Raw genomic sequence first — 16,161 nt, 5'->3', positions numbered from 1 at the left:
AACGTAATAATTTCAGTGCTATATTTTTTTGCAGGTATATTTGATACTGGGACATTGTGCAAGCTGACATATTTTTTTATCTACTATAGAGTATAATCCAATTCATTATCTAAGCTCTCACTTTGAGATGAAGTTGGAGCTGTTTATAGTTGTGAGAGTTGAGAACACGTGGAGTACCATTATTCTAATTTTCATTGAAGCTGAAATTAGGGTGTGCTGCAGAACCCCAAATCCTCTTCTGCCCACAAGTTCATAACATTTAACTTCATTGTTGGTTTCACTACATTAGTACAGCCTGATCTAAAAATGGATTTGCCATCACCCAATTGAGGTGGTCTCAAGGGAATTCTGATTAACAGTAAACATGCCACAGTATACAGGATGAAAATTTTAGGCTGGACGTCATGTATTACATTGAATAATTTTTATATTTATCTGGTTAAAATCTAATCTGGCTTGTAGTATCTCCTCTTAATAGGTCACCGGTTCAGAAAGTGTGAAAGCAGAGGGCATAATCCAGAGCTAAATGACTTTACAATCCACTAAAAATATCAATCCTAAATTAAAATGGCAGGCTCTTACAATCAAGGTCGGGACCAATTAAACTGAGTTTTCCTTTTTGGTAGTCCTTCTTAATTACACCTTTGAAACATGTTTTCAGTCTTTCTCATCAGATTATGTTGTTAAATTATGTTAGGACTTTCATGTTTTCGTTAAAACATTTGTTGTCATTATGCAAAATGCAAAATAACCGTTAATTTCTTTCCTTGGTTGTTAATTTTTTTTTTCAGGTCAAATATTACTTTTTCCACACTGAGGTCAACCTATTAATTGAGATGGATTCTTTGAGACACTTTATTACAAAAGGAAAATGTATTGTGTTTCAATCATCACACCAACACATCTGCCCTTCTTGCTTATCTTAATGAACACGTTTATCTGATTTGTACACCCCAGTTGCGGGCCAATGCACAAAAAATGATTGTAATGAATTCATTTGCATATCTCTTTTTGGTATGTCCATTATTTTGATAGAATCTCTTTTTCATAGGTTTTGCTGCAATGCCCCCTTTATGGGGTCTGGGTTTCCATCTCTGCCGTTGGGGTTATAGAACAAGTAACAACACTTGGCAGATTGTGAAAGCAATGAGGGAGAAGCAAATCCCACAGGTAAAAAGCGTTACATACATGATGAAAGAAGTTAGCACACATGAATAATGTGGAAAATCTAATGTTTATACTGTGTTGGTATTTCTCTAGGATGCTCAGTGGAATGATATTGATTATATGAAAGCTGCAAAAGACTTCACAGTTGACACTAATACATTTGGGACTCTCCCTCAGCTGGTGGAAGACCTTCACAACCACAGTCAACACTATGTCCTGATTCTGGTAAGAACTGCTTTGTGTCCTTTTTGTAGCTTTTCGAGAGGTTTTTTTATTTAATTTATTTCGTTTTTATGTAGTATTAACCATACCCACAGAAAGGGCTACAAGAGAGCTTTGCTTTCGTTATAAGATTACATATATTATTTTGTAAGTATAGAAGAAAGATGAGTTACGTATGAGAACTGTGAAAAAACTAAAACTGTATGCCTGGACGATAAGATGAAGGCAGAGAAATACTGGTACAAAGTGAGATGACAGTCACGTCTGTTCCAAACATGCCATTTCTTTCTTGATATGTAACGGTCTTCTCCTGCAACCTGTACTGTTTTAATTCTGCTACTGATGTTTGTTCCCACTACTGTTAAATGTCAGAAATATTTCAACACCAACATTTAATAGCCATTACGATGGGGTACATTTTACATCCTTTATTTATTCACCACTTATTATAAGAAAATGCAAAACAATATGCAAATTGATTATGGGAAATATAATAGTCTAGCACTGAAACATCGGCGGCGGCGCTAGCCCCCTGGAAGCAGAGGGGGTGCCGCGATAGAAGCACCCAAAAAAAAAAAGGGAAAAAGAAAAAAGGAAATACAAAAGAAACAGTAAAGGGAAAGAAAGAAACAAAAAGGGAAGAAAGTCTGAAAGGCCTGAAGGTTGAGCGTCCGGACACTGGTTGGAGGGGAGAAACATAGCCCACACAGCGGCCAGCGGGGGGGGTGCGACCCCAGTGCCCGTGCCGGTTCAGGATGGGCGCCGTGGCCCCTGGTAAAATGTAGCCTGGAGGGATCTGGCGGCTGCCAGGAACTGGGGTGTGAGGAGCCCGGAGGCAGCAGCGTAGGTTACTGGACTGGCAAGGGGGGACGGATGTGACCAGGCCGCGATGAACCGCTTGACCCCGCAAGGCAAGTAGTCTGCAGGAGAACTGCGCAGGAGTGAACGGTATAACTGCACCGAGGTGGGGAAAGTGGGACAGCGTTACCACCAAAAGCTGCGGAAGAAGGGGGAACCGAAGTGGTAGACAATCCATCACGCAGGTCCTACTGAGGCGAAGCCCTGTATTTGCGATGTCCCCCAAGAACTGGTACAAAAATAAAATCATGGAACGCGCACTATCAGTGGAGCGCAAGGGCGGACACTCACAGGACCCCACGCAATCCAAAATCCAGGATACCCTGGACAAAATCTTGGGCACAATTGAAGACACTAAAACAACGTTGCATCGCGACATCAACCAAGTTGCAGTCAAGCTAGGACTATTGAGGACGGATCACCAAAAATTAGCCGATCGAGTTAAAGAGACTGAGTCCACCCTAGCTGATATAGCACCAGAACAAAAAGATCTAACAGCCACTGTGCTAAACTTAACAGACAGAATGACGAGGCTGGAGCAGAGAGCAGAGGATGCGGAGAGATGAAATCGAAGGAACAACGTGCGGGTGGTCGGCCTAGCGGAGGGCACAAACATGGTGGGATTCCTCGAGGAATGGCTGTGCACAGTCGTTGCACCGGATCGGCTGACCCCTTTCTTCATGTTGGAACGAGCGCACCGGGTGCCCTTGAGGCCCCTGGCACCGGGCAGTCCGCCCCGTGTGGTGATTGCTAGGTTGTTACACTACAAGGACAGGGACACATTGCTTCAGAAGGCCAGAGAAACGGGCCCATTTAAGGTGGCGAACGGGGAGGCGATGCTGTTCCCGGACTTTACACTCGAAGTTCAGACCAAACGCGCCTCATTCCTGGCAGCCAAGAGGGCCCTCAGGGGAGAGGGGATCCAGTACTCGCTCCTCTTCCTGGCTGGGCTGAGGGTGATCCAGGAGGGCCAGACGATTTTCTTCCAGTCCCCGGAGGAGGCATGGGAGTGGCTGGAAGCACATGCAGTTCGGTCAGAGCAGCGCACGAGAGAAGCCCGAGTCGTGAGCGGATACCACAGAGGTCCAGGGAGACGACGGAATAGAAACCGCTACCGCCCAGTGCCAAACCAAGCACAGAGGGAGAAGGGAAAGAAAGCGGCCCTGGAGGCAGCGGCCGCTATGAGCGGTGAGGTGTCCCACCCGGAGGGCTCAGAGAAGATTCGGACGACACGGCTGTGTCCTCCGCGAAGGGCTCGGGCAGCCCTAGGGTGACCCCGCAGACAGCAGATGAACTCAGATAGCTGAACAAACAAGATGACCCCGAGATGAGGAAACTTGCACGAGCCTGAGGCCCCTCCGAGCACGCCCCCCACAACCGGATTCTCGTCCATTCCGTCAGACTGGCGAGAACTTATATTAAACTGTTGAATACGTTGCACAGTTGCACAATTTTCTGGGCAACCTACTGTTTGAGAGGCACCCTGGGGAGGGGGAGTTGGGTTTTAAGTTTACAAGTTTTGATGATAATGGGACAGAAGTGGTTAAACGGTGTAAGGTACGCAATTAGATCAGGGGGGGACCAGCCACCGGGATGGGGAGGGTAGACCGCAACACCTCTTATATATCAACATGGCGGAGTATAATCTCTTAACTTGGAACATACGGGGTATGGGGTCGCCAGCCAAAAGACACAGAATATTATGCTATCTAAAGAGAAGGGGCAATGCTACAGGAGACCCACCTTGCCACAGGAGAAGCAGAGAAGTTGAGACACAGGTGGAGAGGACAGGTGTTTGCCACGGAGTACTCAGCGTATCCAAGGGGCGTACTGATTTGGGTCCGCGCTGGGGTCCCCTTCGAATTAGTGTCAACTGACCTAGACCGGAAGGGCAGATTCGTAATAGTGGACGGGAAGCTCCACAGCACCCCAATTGTTCTGAGTAGTATCTACGCTCCCAATCAGGATCAGGCCCCCTCCATAACGAGTTTGTCGAGTCACCTTACCCGACAGCAGACAGGAGAACTATTAATAGGTGGAGACTTTAATAGCATAATAGATGTCGACTTGGACCGTTCCTCCCCGCCATTACCAGGGGCAGCTACACATAAGGTAGCTAGGAAATTGAGAGAGTGGTTGGGGTCCTGGGGCTTGGTCGACGTGTGGAGAGAACAGCACCCCCGTGACAAAGACTACTCATATTATTCTGGTCTCCATCGGGTGCACACCAGGATAGACAGGGTGTTGTGCACGGCGAACTTGGTGCAAGGGGTAACCCACTCTGAATACCTGGGGCGTACCTTATCGGACCATAATCCCTTACTGCTTACGTGGAGAGCGGCCGAAGGCAGGCCCCCCCCATCCCGGCGTGGAGACTGACCCCGGCCTCACTAGAATATCAGACATACAGAGAAGCCCTCCGTTTGGATCTAGTTGACCATATTAAGATTAATAAGGGATCTACCCCTTCTAGGTCAACGGAATGGGAAAGGCTTAAAGTGGTGACGAGGGGTTACTGCCTAGGACAAACGGTAGGGGTGAGAAGAACACTGGAACAGGAGATTATCAGGCTTGAGCAGATAATACATGAGGGGGAACGAAGCAGGGGAGGGGAGGCACAGAAGCAGGAGGAGTATGCCCAGGCGAGGAGATCTCACTCTCAGGTCGAAGAACAGCTTCGCTGCCACAACATGCAAGAATATTTAGCCTCACTACAATCAGAGGAGGGTAGATCGAGCAGGATGCTAGCGTGGCTGGTGCGGCCGGGAGGGGGAGAGTGAGCCCATAACGAGCGTGCGAGATAGGGAGGGGGAACGAAGATGCAAGCCGGGCCCTATAAATGATGCTTTTAAAGAATATTATACGTATCTATACAGAAGCCAGGGTTAGCTCAGGACAGGGGAACTAGATAGTTATTTACATCAACTCCCCCTGACTACACTGACACACGAAGAATGTGACAGATTGGGGGGGGACTGGTGACAGCGGAGGAAGTGCAGGAGGCCATCTCACAGTTGGCCCCCGGGAAGACTCCGGGTACAGATGGTCTCCCAACTGACTTTTACAAAAAGTTTGTGAAGTTGTTGACCCCCCAGTTAGTGGAGATGTATACAGAAGCATTGCATTGCGGCATATTGCCTGACTCGCTTACGGAGGCCTTGTTGGTCCCTCTGCCCAAGCTGAAAACAAGGGAGGCCTCAGTGACTGATTTCCGCCCCCTATCGATGCTGAACAGTGAATTTAAAATCCTCAGCAAGATATTGGCAAACCGCTTGCTCAGCTGCATACCCACCTTAGTGCATACAGACCAGAACGGATTTGTCCCGAGCCGCAGTTCCTCCCTGAACCTCAGGCTCCTATTCGCCATCTTACACATGCCCAGAGAAGAGAAACCCCCTTTGGGAGTGTTATTAGCAGTGGACTTTGAGAAAGCCTTCAACTCAGTGAGTTGGGACTACCTGAGGGGGGTGATGCTGCGGATTGGCTTGGGGGAGGGATGGGTGAGATGGGTGGACCTACTATACGCATCTCCACTAGCAAGGGTTAGGACGGGCAGGATGGTATCGGAGACCTACCCTATATATATAGGGGAACAAGACAGGGCTGCCCTCTGTCCCCACTGTTATTCGCCCTGGCCATTGAACCGCTAGCTCCAAGATGCAGGGCGACGGAGTTGACAGGGGAGTGGAGTGGGGATGGTCAGTGCATGTTATCTCCTTATACGCTGATGACATTCTCATTTACCTCGGAGATGGAGAGTCCGGACTCCCCTGGGCCCTATGGACTTTAGAACATTTTGGGCCCTGTCGGGACAGCGCCTTAACAGGGGCAAGACATTTGTCTTTCCGGTGCTGCCGAGCGGTGAGCGCCCTTCCACGTGCCCATAGGACGTGGTTTGGGCGCCGCAAACCTTTAAGTACGTGGGTATACAGGTGTTCCATGAAGTGGGGGACCCTCGGGATGGTAATATCGGCAGGGCTCTTTGCGGGCCTCCGTTGGGTTCTGGCGTTCCTTTAAGTTATCTATAATGGCCAGAATAGCACTATCCAAGATGATTATGCTACCCCGCCTCCTCTATTATTTTGCTAATTTACCGCTGTTGATTCCAGCGGTGTGGTTTCGCGAGTTGAGCGCCCTGCTTAGGGAACTTATATGGGACGAAGGCCGTAGACGCACATCGCTCTCCATCCTTTGCAGGCCTGCTCAGTCGGGGGGGTCTAGGAGTACCAGATTTTGAAACCTATTATTTGGCGTCCCAACTGCAGTGGGTATCTAAGTGGTTTGCTGGAAAAGGTCCTCTAGACAGATGCTCTGCCGATGGCGAGAAGAGCACGGACCAAATCATTGCACAGATGATAAACCAGCGGGTGGCCCACCAAACAGATAGCCTAATGACGAGGGTCGCCGCAGCGTGCTGGAAGAGATGCACAAAACGCGTGGGAGTTGGACTGCCCTATTCACCTGCCCTGTCGCTGTCGGCACTGATGGTGGAGCAGGGAGAGGGGAGCTTGGTGGGTACTGGATTAGGAGTCTGGAAAAGAGCGGGAGTGGAGACGGTGGGGGGACCTATATCGGGACGGGGTGCTGAGACCCTTTGCCGACCTGGTGGCAGGTAGTAGCATACCACAGGGGCAGTTCCTGTTATACCAGAAATTAATACACATCTTGAGGGAACATTGGGGGACGATTAACGCAGAGCCTGCTACTCACCGGGTATTACACCTCCTATTAATATCTGGGGACGACACCCACCTAATTACCAAACTGTACTGGGTCCAAAAATGAGGACGCAATAGACCCACTCCAGCCCCAGAGGGAGAAATGGGAGAGGACAGTGAACAGGGACCTAATGGACACGGAATGGAGTAGGGTGCTGGCGTCCCCGCGGACGTTCTCCAGAAACACACGACTTAGACATTTCCAGTATAATTACATCCATAGGACGTACCTTACTCCTCACCGCTTATCCTTAATATATGGTGGTGCCCCAAGGACATGCCCCAGATGCGACGACGCAGACGCAGACTTTGATCATATGTTATGGAATTACCCAGAACTCCAGCAGGGCTGGGGCGCGGTATTGGCCGACCTGAATAGATTATTCGATGTGGAACTGACTTTGGCCCCTACTGTGTGCTTGCTCAGACTCGGAACGAGATTCCCACGCAAGAAAGTGAGAGGCCGTTTCTTAGACTTAGCCGTGGTCTAGGGATGGAAATCACCCAAGAGCCCCCCATTGCAAAGATGGAGACAGGACGTGACGAAGTGGGCTAGGGCAGAGCTACAGGTCCTGAAGAGCGAAGAAGCACGAGGCCTCCGTCAGACCCCCATAGCACCCACCTGAGAGGAATTCCTGATGAAATGGGACCGTATGGCGAGGGGAGAGGAACCAACTTCAGAGGAGGAGGTGGAGACAGCTAGCCTGGGAACGGGTTAAGAAGGAAAGAGAGGACTAGATAATAGAGATGGCACGGCTCGTAGAAAGGGCCAGGAGTTACAGCAGAGGAGAAAGAGAAGGCGGCCGAGGACCTGGCCAAGGGCCATGAGAGGGTGAGACGGGGATAACTATGACTGGCTAGGCACGGACCCGGATGCCCACTTACATACCAAAGAGCCAGAAGAGACAATAACTGGGGCCCAAACCGCGCCCCGGTGGAGCAATACCATGGTTTACCCCCTTAACCAGTTCCACTCACACCCACAGACACCATCAAGTAGAGTTGTTGTTTAGTGTTAGTTGAAGGCTGTCAAACGTGCATAAGAATAAAAAGATCGCTATGCCGCCCATACAGAAGGAATGTATATATATATATATATATATATATATATATATATATATATATATATATATATATATATATATATATATGAGATCTCAACAAACTGAGTATGTAGTTTGTATAAGGATGTAAATAATGCACATAGATTGATAGTGTGATGTGAACACGAATGAGGATGGACTTGGCGAACGCAAGTTTCAACCATATTGTGAAATGCACATGTACGACAGCAAAATGTTAATAAAATGTTAATAAAAAATGATTTTTTTTAAAAAAAAAGAGTAGTATCACTGAGCAGCACATTAGCTTCTTCCTCCAAAGAAAGACATATCTGAAAGAAAATGCTTAACAGTCCAATCTACAAAATGTGTCCCCTCAGTGTGATAAAGTTGACATCCTTTGACTACAACAGTGAATAATTAACACAGTCTACATAATTGGTGTGGCTTCCAATGACTTGTGCATGGAAAGTTAAATAACTAATGCATAGTAATTTACAAAAGCATCATATGTAGAAGTGTGTCCATGATTTATGCAAATGTATACATAAACTATTCATCAGTTATATATTTCTAGTATATGTGGGCATTGCTCAGAGAGGTTTGGAGGCCTGGTTACGTCAGTGGAATGCAGTTGAGATGAGCAAATACATATCTGTAACTGTAATCACAAATATTTCTCAGTGTGTTTAGCCACACCTATCTACCATCTACTTATACCTATGTGTTCCAGGTGTAAAGTTGCAAATGGGCAGCAGGCTGCCTTGATATTTCCCTTTTTTAAAGGTGGACAGTGAAAATGGAACACAACTGAAGGAAAATGTTACTTATGAAAAGTAATTCAAAAGAAAAATGTAACTTTTCAGAAATGCCCTTACTCAATGTATGTGTAATCTGTGCAATGCATGCTTGGAATCGGCACTCCAAGGATTGGCAGTTAGCTAGCATCAGCTATATTGAGAATGTTAATGGCCTTGGTTGTGTCACTGAAAGCACTGAATAAATATCTGTATGTATAATTGAGTTTTTTTGAATCCGACAAACAGTACGTTTTCCCACTGCATAGCAGTAAAGTGTAATCACCGTTAATGAATATTTTTTATATGCATCTTTGAGACGTGTTTCCTTGTAAAGGCTAGTTCTCTTTTTGAGCAGTAAATAATTAGCTTGCAGACACTGAATGCCTTTCATCAAGGGTTCAAACTCTTCATAAATGGTTTCAGGGAATGGGGAAGTGTTGGTAGTCACGAGAATATTTCGTTTTTGCTCCATGGCATTCAGAAAATGTTAATTTGTCCTCCTGTTTACTCACTAACTTAAGAGAGTTACATAACAATTATTAATAAAGGATGCAAATTGCTTGCCACATGTTTTTAATTATTATGTTTTCTCGTTTTCTACTGATCTGTCTTGTTTTTGAAAGCTCAAGAGCCATAAATATCCAGACATTCCACCTTCCGTTAACAAAACACTGGACAAAAAGGTTACATATTGTATGAATTTCACACACCCTTTAGCGTAGACTTGCTCAAACCTAATTGTGATGTTATAGAAATTATGGTCAGTGACTGTCCTTGGTTAGCTCACTGTACGACTTCATTGCGTCCTTATTTCCGGTAGTAATTCACCAAATGAATCTATAAATGGTAAGAACTTCAGTTGGTTCTTCCATATTGAGAATCATTTGCACACTGCTACAAAAATATATTCTCTAAATGTCTATTCCTTGGAGAAACAAGAGCGAGTTATGTTTGTCACTATAGGTGTTTTAATTAAAAATATACTAGACCCAAATACTTGGTATAGTCCCCTTTTTTCAAAAAGCCTTCTAAAAATGTGAGATTTGGAATGCTGATCCACATAATTCTTTTTTTCATTATGTTTTTTATTGTTTGACAGGATCCTGCAATCAGCAGTACCCAGCCCCCTGGTTCATACTGGCCTTATGATGAAGGTGTAAAACGAGGGATATTCATTAATTCATCAAAGGGGCAACCTTTGATTGGAAAGGTGACATGAGAGTTTTTCTATGTTGGACTTATTTAACCCTGTTGCTACTGTGTAGTGCTCAATGTGCATCGCACTGTTTGTGAATTAGAAATTACATCACTTTTGAGAAAGAAACTTTCAATTGTATTAAGGGCTCAGATGCAAGATTTATGCATCACTTTCTTCATTAATTAACTCCTGTATCTATGAACACAGGAAGTTAAAACAAACCATAAAAACATCCCAACTAGTAAGAACATTTTATGCAGAGGACATATACTCGAATGAGGCTTCAAATGCCCTCTTTCTTCACTGCTCGGCATTCCTTTGTATCTGTTAAGTACCCCTTTCATATCATTTGGATACAGGTACTGAATTACGCCTTTTTCTCCTGATCTCCTTTCACTGTGCACTTAAATTCATTTAGCTGTTTTGGACACAAATGGCTTTATCTTGTTTGGTGTGTTCTGTTATTCTGATTCTGATTGTGATATTGAGTGTGATATTCCATTTGCTTCCTCGGTGAGTTCATTGTTGATGTGATGACACTATCATGCAGGCACAGCGTGTAGCATGGTTAGTTCCCTGCATTATGTCTCCTTTCAGGCAGGGCATGGAGGAGGTCATAGTTCACTGTCTTGTGGTGAGTATTCTACCCAGGCAGGTCGCAATGTGATTTATGCAGCAAGCATTCCTTTTTCTTTTTCAAGAAAATATAAGAACCCACCCCAACCAGTTCTGTGACATGTTTTCAAATATAATTCTATGGTTCACCAAGGTAGCTAAGGAAACCTCCACTTCTTTCTCATTCAAGCCTACATTGAAGACTTATAGACCAAGAAGTGCCCTTACAATCAAAAGCATCTATTGTTTGAACAGAGTCCGATCCAACTGGCTTCCCGAGCCATCAGTTCCTGGTGTATAAGATGGGAAAAAGTCAGTGCCCAGGTATCAAATCTTTGAATTTGAGTGTTTGGTTTATAAACCGCCTCAAGCTAGAAGAGGATACATCGCCTTTAGCATATCCTACATGTGGCCAACAGGATGGTGCATTCAGTCTTGAAGCCTTATAACTGATATTTTGCAATTCATCTGCAAGGAACAGCTCATAGAGTTTAAAGCCCACACTTTGGCCTGTTCTTAGCCCTTTCGTCCTTTACAAAGCTGTTTCAAAAGTCATGAAATCTACAGATCTTTGGGTATAAGTTCGATTTCTACCTAGATGACCTCCTCTCATTCGTCAATGCTTTCTGTATTTGTTTTCCCATCTGCATATGCTTCAGAGCTTGGGAACTTAAAACAAAGAAGACAAATTCGAGGTGGTGCCTGTGGTAGAAAGCTTCTGATTGAATTATTGTGGAATGTGATTAGATTGCATTCCACTGGAACTCTGGGGCCAAGGATTCTAATGAAGGCTTTGATGATTTGATGACTGGATCTGGGCGGAAGCAGATGGCTGGTGTGACTTTGCTTTAACAAATAACTTGATTCAAATAAACCCTTTTCTACAAATTGGATTTCGGAAACTTATTTATGAAGAAAGCAACTTTGTAACAATGGTGATGAGGCAAAACAAACAAGGGGGGAGAGAAAAGGAATCATTTTCAAGACAAATTGTATGAAGGCATAGCCAGGAAACGTCATCTCAGTATCTCTAGAAGTACAAGAGTCCAATAAGCGCTGTTCACATCGAATACTTTATTAAAGGATGTCCTATTTAGACTGTGTGCAAGTGACTTTTAACTGGTAACTGTAAGTATTGAATATTCCCCTTTGCACGTTTCAACAGTTGGTATATAGCAGCATTATTCACACTTATCAGAGCAGTAGAGCAATCCAAACAAAACGCGTTCTGACCCTTGCACGTGTTAGCCTACCTCCATGTCAGGACAGTGAATGGCACAGGGTCAGTGAGTGACGACAACAGCAACCATCAGGCTGCACGGATTCCTGGGAACTGTGGCAGCGCCTCGAGACTCAGTTTATGGACGTCTTTATGTAATTACATCCATCAAGGAGAAGTACCCAATTCACCTTAAAAAAAACTACATAAAGTCATGTTGGAGTGGCCATATTGGGGTGCTGAAAGGTTTACAGCAATTGGCCTGCCACAGCATCTCTTGTTTGCTGTGATCTGTTTTGGCGACAGGCATGCCACGCTTTATGCTTGTTGTACGGCGCAGTCATGCAACTGACACGCTCTGATAACAGTGACAGGCACGCCTTAATGAAGTGTGGGCAACACGAGTATACTTGTGAGTGGCGACAGACACGTTGGGGCAAAATCAAAGAAACCCAGAATATAACTGTGTTGTGGAATGCCTTAATAGAGTTTTAAAGGAAACTATTAGGCTGACCAAGAAAAATGTGATGGAATGGAGGAAGTGTTGAAAAGGTTGATTCTTACAGTCTAAACACCATACAATAACTGGGAAATTCCGATTAGAACTATTTAGGAGAAGAAAGCCTAATCCCACAATGGGCCAAGGAGAGGTGTGAAGAAAAGAGAGGTAACGGTCAGATTAAAGAGACAGAAGCAAGTATGAAAGAAAGGGAAGTTAGGAAACTGGAAGAGAGGAAAAAATTGTATGATGAGAGAAAGAGTCACAAAAGTACAAGTTAGAGACTGGATAAGGATCAGGATGCCATGAAGAAGCGTTGAGCTCTCTGATCCCATTCAAGTGGTCAGACTGTTCAAGAATGCAGTAAAAAACCACTAATCATAGATAGTGGAATCTTAACAGAGTTGCAGTGGTGAAAAATGTTAAAGAAAAGGAAAAACGGAGAGAGAAAGCCTGTGTTAGAGGAGAGAAATGTGGATGAAAGAAGGAGTTCAAGAGAAACAAAGGTTCCAAAATTTCTGGAGGATTAGGTGAGAAAGAAATATCACAGTGTATTTATTTTGTCGTCTTTACATTGACGAGGTTGTCTACCTGTATATTGTGAATCATTTACTTATTACTGTTGCGTCTAGCTTTAGTTATTGCTTTTTATGTAATGTTTTAGTTATTACTTTCAATGTCATGTTGTGTGTGTGTATATATATATATATTTATATATATTTGAAAGGTTTGGTGTGTGGTAATATGGTTCTCTCGCAGGGGAATTTCCATGATAGTCATAAGCTGTGAATATTCCCCACCCGTCTGCGGGGACCCCGGAGCACTTTTTCCAATATCACTTCTTAAGTGTCAATGTTCGCCTTACTTCAGAAAGGCCTGCCAAGTCACTTAAGAATGTTCATATGCAGCCTAGGGGAAAGGCTACAGTGTCCAAAAATTCTTTATCCAGTCCGTCTTTAAAAGGGACAAATTTGAGATATCTGCATTGAAATGCCTGAATGAGTGGCCAACTTTGCAGAAAAATTTCTTCACAAACCTTTCATATATTGTAAAACACTGATGAAGAAGTGCAGGGCAATGTAGCCCATAGGCTGCCATAATAATAAAGAAAAAGGTGACTGTGCCTTTAGGAGTAGCCAGTCCTCCAGTATCCCATCATGCCTAGAGAGAGGCAGTTACCTCAGTTCTTTTTTCCGGGTCCTGCTGACAGGACCCTGGAGCATTGAGCTTGACCTATTTAGGTTTTTTTCTTCAAAAAGCTTAAATTTCGAGAATAACTGCTACATTAGACGTCTTTTGACTTTCTCTCTACATTTTTGTCATTTTCTGACTGGACTTAAGGCTTTTTTTTTTACCACAAAAATGCCTTCTCTATTTGACAAATGTCCAAAATGTAGCAGGAAAAAGGCCAAAACAGACCCCCACGAGGTCTGCATCATCTGTCTGCCGTCTTCTCATATACCTGCCTCCTGTAGCATTTGTAAGACATTTTCCAGGCGCACCCTGCGCGACAGGGAGAAGATTTGCCTTCAAGGGAAAGAGGAAAGAGGAGAGACGACGCCAGGAAACCAGTGGGACCTCTGAGCGAGGGTAAGGTCAGTCTTCCACCAGGGCTCTTATCTCAGCCTCCAGTGGTTGTGGGAGGTCTGAGAAGCGTTCTTCTACCAGAAAACGCTTTCGGTCCAGGTCGACGTCGAGGAGATCGCCGTCAAGGAGGTCGACGTCGAGAGGAGGTATGGCGCCTACATGCTCTCCGTCGAAGTCTGGCTCGACGTCAAGACACGGCGCAATGTCGAAGACTCCACGTCACACGATGTCGAGAAGCAGATCGGCATCATTGGAATCAACGTCGAGACGAAAACGCAGACGGTGTGTTTCGACGTCGTGGTCCTGCTCAACGTCGACGTCAAGACGACAGAGAAGATCGACATCGGGGAGTCCATCGACGTCGAGGAGGCAGAAAAGGAGAAGGATTTATTTGTCATCAGAATCACACCATTCTCCTTCCGTAGTGCCTATTCTTTCGTCGCCTTCTCCTCAGGCCTCTCCTCCAGCAACACCATTGCAGCCGTCTGACCTGATTCTTCCGGCACCACTTCCAGTGCCTCAAGAGCCTATCGGTGTCTCAGCTCCTAGCCGGCGCTCTACATCGCGCCATCGGTCTCGACATGGCCATCAGTCATCAGGCCGTTCAGGATCACGACACTCTCACTGGAGATCTAGCCATAGATCAAGATCACATGACCATCAGAGAGATTCTTCGTCCTCTACCAGAGATTACTCCCCTACTTTATCGGATACACCTCCACCCCGGTCTTCACTGGTGGATGATATCAACACATTTCATGAAGTTCTGGTCAAAAGTGCGACAAAACGTAACATTCCGATGGCTACCCCTACACCTACTACTTCAATTATATTTGAGACTCTCCAACAGCGTGTAGCCGCCAGACCTTTGCTATCTCTGGTACCTGACCTTTTAGAGCCTGCAATGGAAGTCTTCCTTACGCCGGCCACAACTAAACCTGCTCCCACCAGACTACAGAAAAAGTATTGTCCTCCAGAGCAAGACCTGTTGATTATACGTTCTGACCCTCCACCTGATTCGGTGGTCATACTGGCTGCTCGCAAATCCCACGCAATATCTCCGTCTTCCACTTCGCCTCCGGACAAAGAGAGTAAGAGGGTATATTCAACAGGCCGCAAAGTCTGTAGTTCGGTCGCAACCTCCATGAAGACGGCAAGTGCACCAGCCCTTTTGGGCAGGTATGACAGGTCCTTGTGGGATTCCCTTCTCCAGTTTGCAGAGCATCTTCCGAGAGATCATAGGGAGGATTTTATGGAGGTAGTCCAAGAGGATACTGCGGTCTCGAATCAGATCATCAGTGCAGCGGCGGATTCTTCATTGCTCTCCGCACACACATATTGCCACGGAGTGACACTAAGACATTCATGGCTGAGGCTTACTTCACTGAAACCGGATGCTCAACAGCGTATTCTGAAACTGCCATTTTCAGGCTCCACTGTATTCGGCTCCCATGCCGATGTTGAAATGGCAAGGATGAAGGCTGAGGTGGACACTTTAAAGTCAGTGGGTCTTGAGAAACCCAAAGAGCAAAGAAGGCCCTTCCGACCTTTCCAACGTCGCTACCCCACTCAGAGAGTTCAAACCCCTCAATGGGTCCCTGCAAGATCTCACCAACAATACCAACGATCTTATCAACCTCAGCGAAAAACACAGAGAGGGCGTTCAACCCAACAGTCCAATCAGGGTTCTCAACAACCATCAGCTTCAAAACCCTGAAAATCTCCTTTCCCCAACTCCGTTACCCACTCTGGTGGGGGAAGCATCACCAATTGTAACTTTTTGCCACTCTGCCATACAACAAACGATTGGGTCTTAAACATTGTACAGAATGGATATTGTCTCAGGTTTTCCACTCCGCCCCCAAACATTCTGCTGAAATCCACCACGTCTCAACTCGGCCTTCTAAAGGCGGAGGTTTCCACCCCCCTTGAAAAGAAAGCAGTGGAAACCGTTCCCCTCAACCAGCGGGAGAAGGGCATTTACTCCAAGTATTTTCTCATCCCAAAGAAAGACAAGAGTGTTCAGACCCATTCTAGATCTCAAAATTGCCAACAAATGGGTCCGAAAAGAAAAGTTCAGGATGCTATCCCTACACCAGAAATACCCTCAGATTCAACAAGGGGACTGGCTTTGTTCGGTAGACCTTCACGATGCTTACTTTCACATCCCCATCGCGAAAAAGCATCAGAATTTCCTAAGGTTTGTGGTGGGTCAAG

General features: G+C 45.5%; 1 protein-coding gene across 2 annotated transcripts in view; it reads left to right on the top strand.

The window, feature by feature from the left end:
• GAA (alpha glucosidase) overlaps positions 1–16,161 on the top strand; it is a 480,333-nt gene that overhangs the window by 168,118 nt on the left and 296,054 nt on the right. For both annotated transcript variants that reach the window (XM_069209906.1, XM_069209907.1), the window contains exons 7-9: positions 1,052–1,170; positions 1,261–1,392; positions 9,926–10,036. In XM_069209906.1, coding sequence (XP_069066007.1) covers positions 1,052–1,170; positions 1,261–1,392; positions 9,926–10,036 — 362 coding nt within the window. The remainder of the gene's footprint in view (positions 1–1,051; positions 1,171–1,260; positions 1,393–9,925; positions 10,037–16,161) is intronic.

This window comes from Pleurodeles waltl, chromosome 10, assembly GCF_031143425.1.
Source record: "Pleurodeles waltl isolate 20211129_DDA chromosome 10, aPleWal1.hap1.20221129, whole genome shotgun sequence".
Lineage (NCBI taxonomy): Eukaryota > Metazoa > Chordata > Amphibia > Caudata > Salamandridae > Pleurodeles > Pleurodeles waltl.
This window is presented reverse-complemented; position numbering and strand designations above follow the sequence as displayed.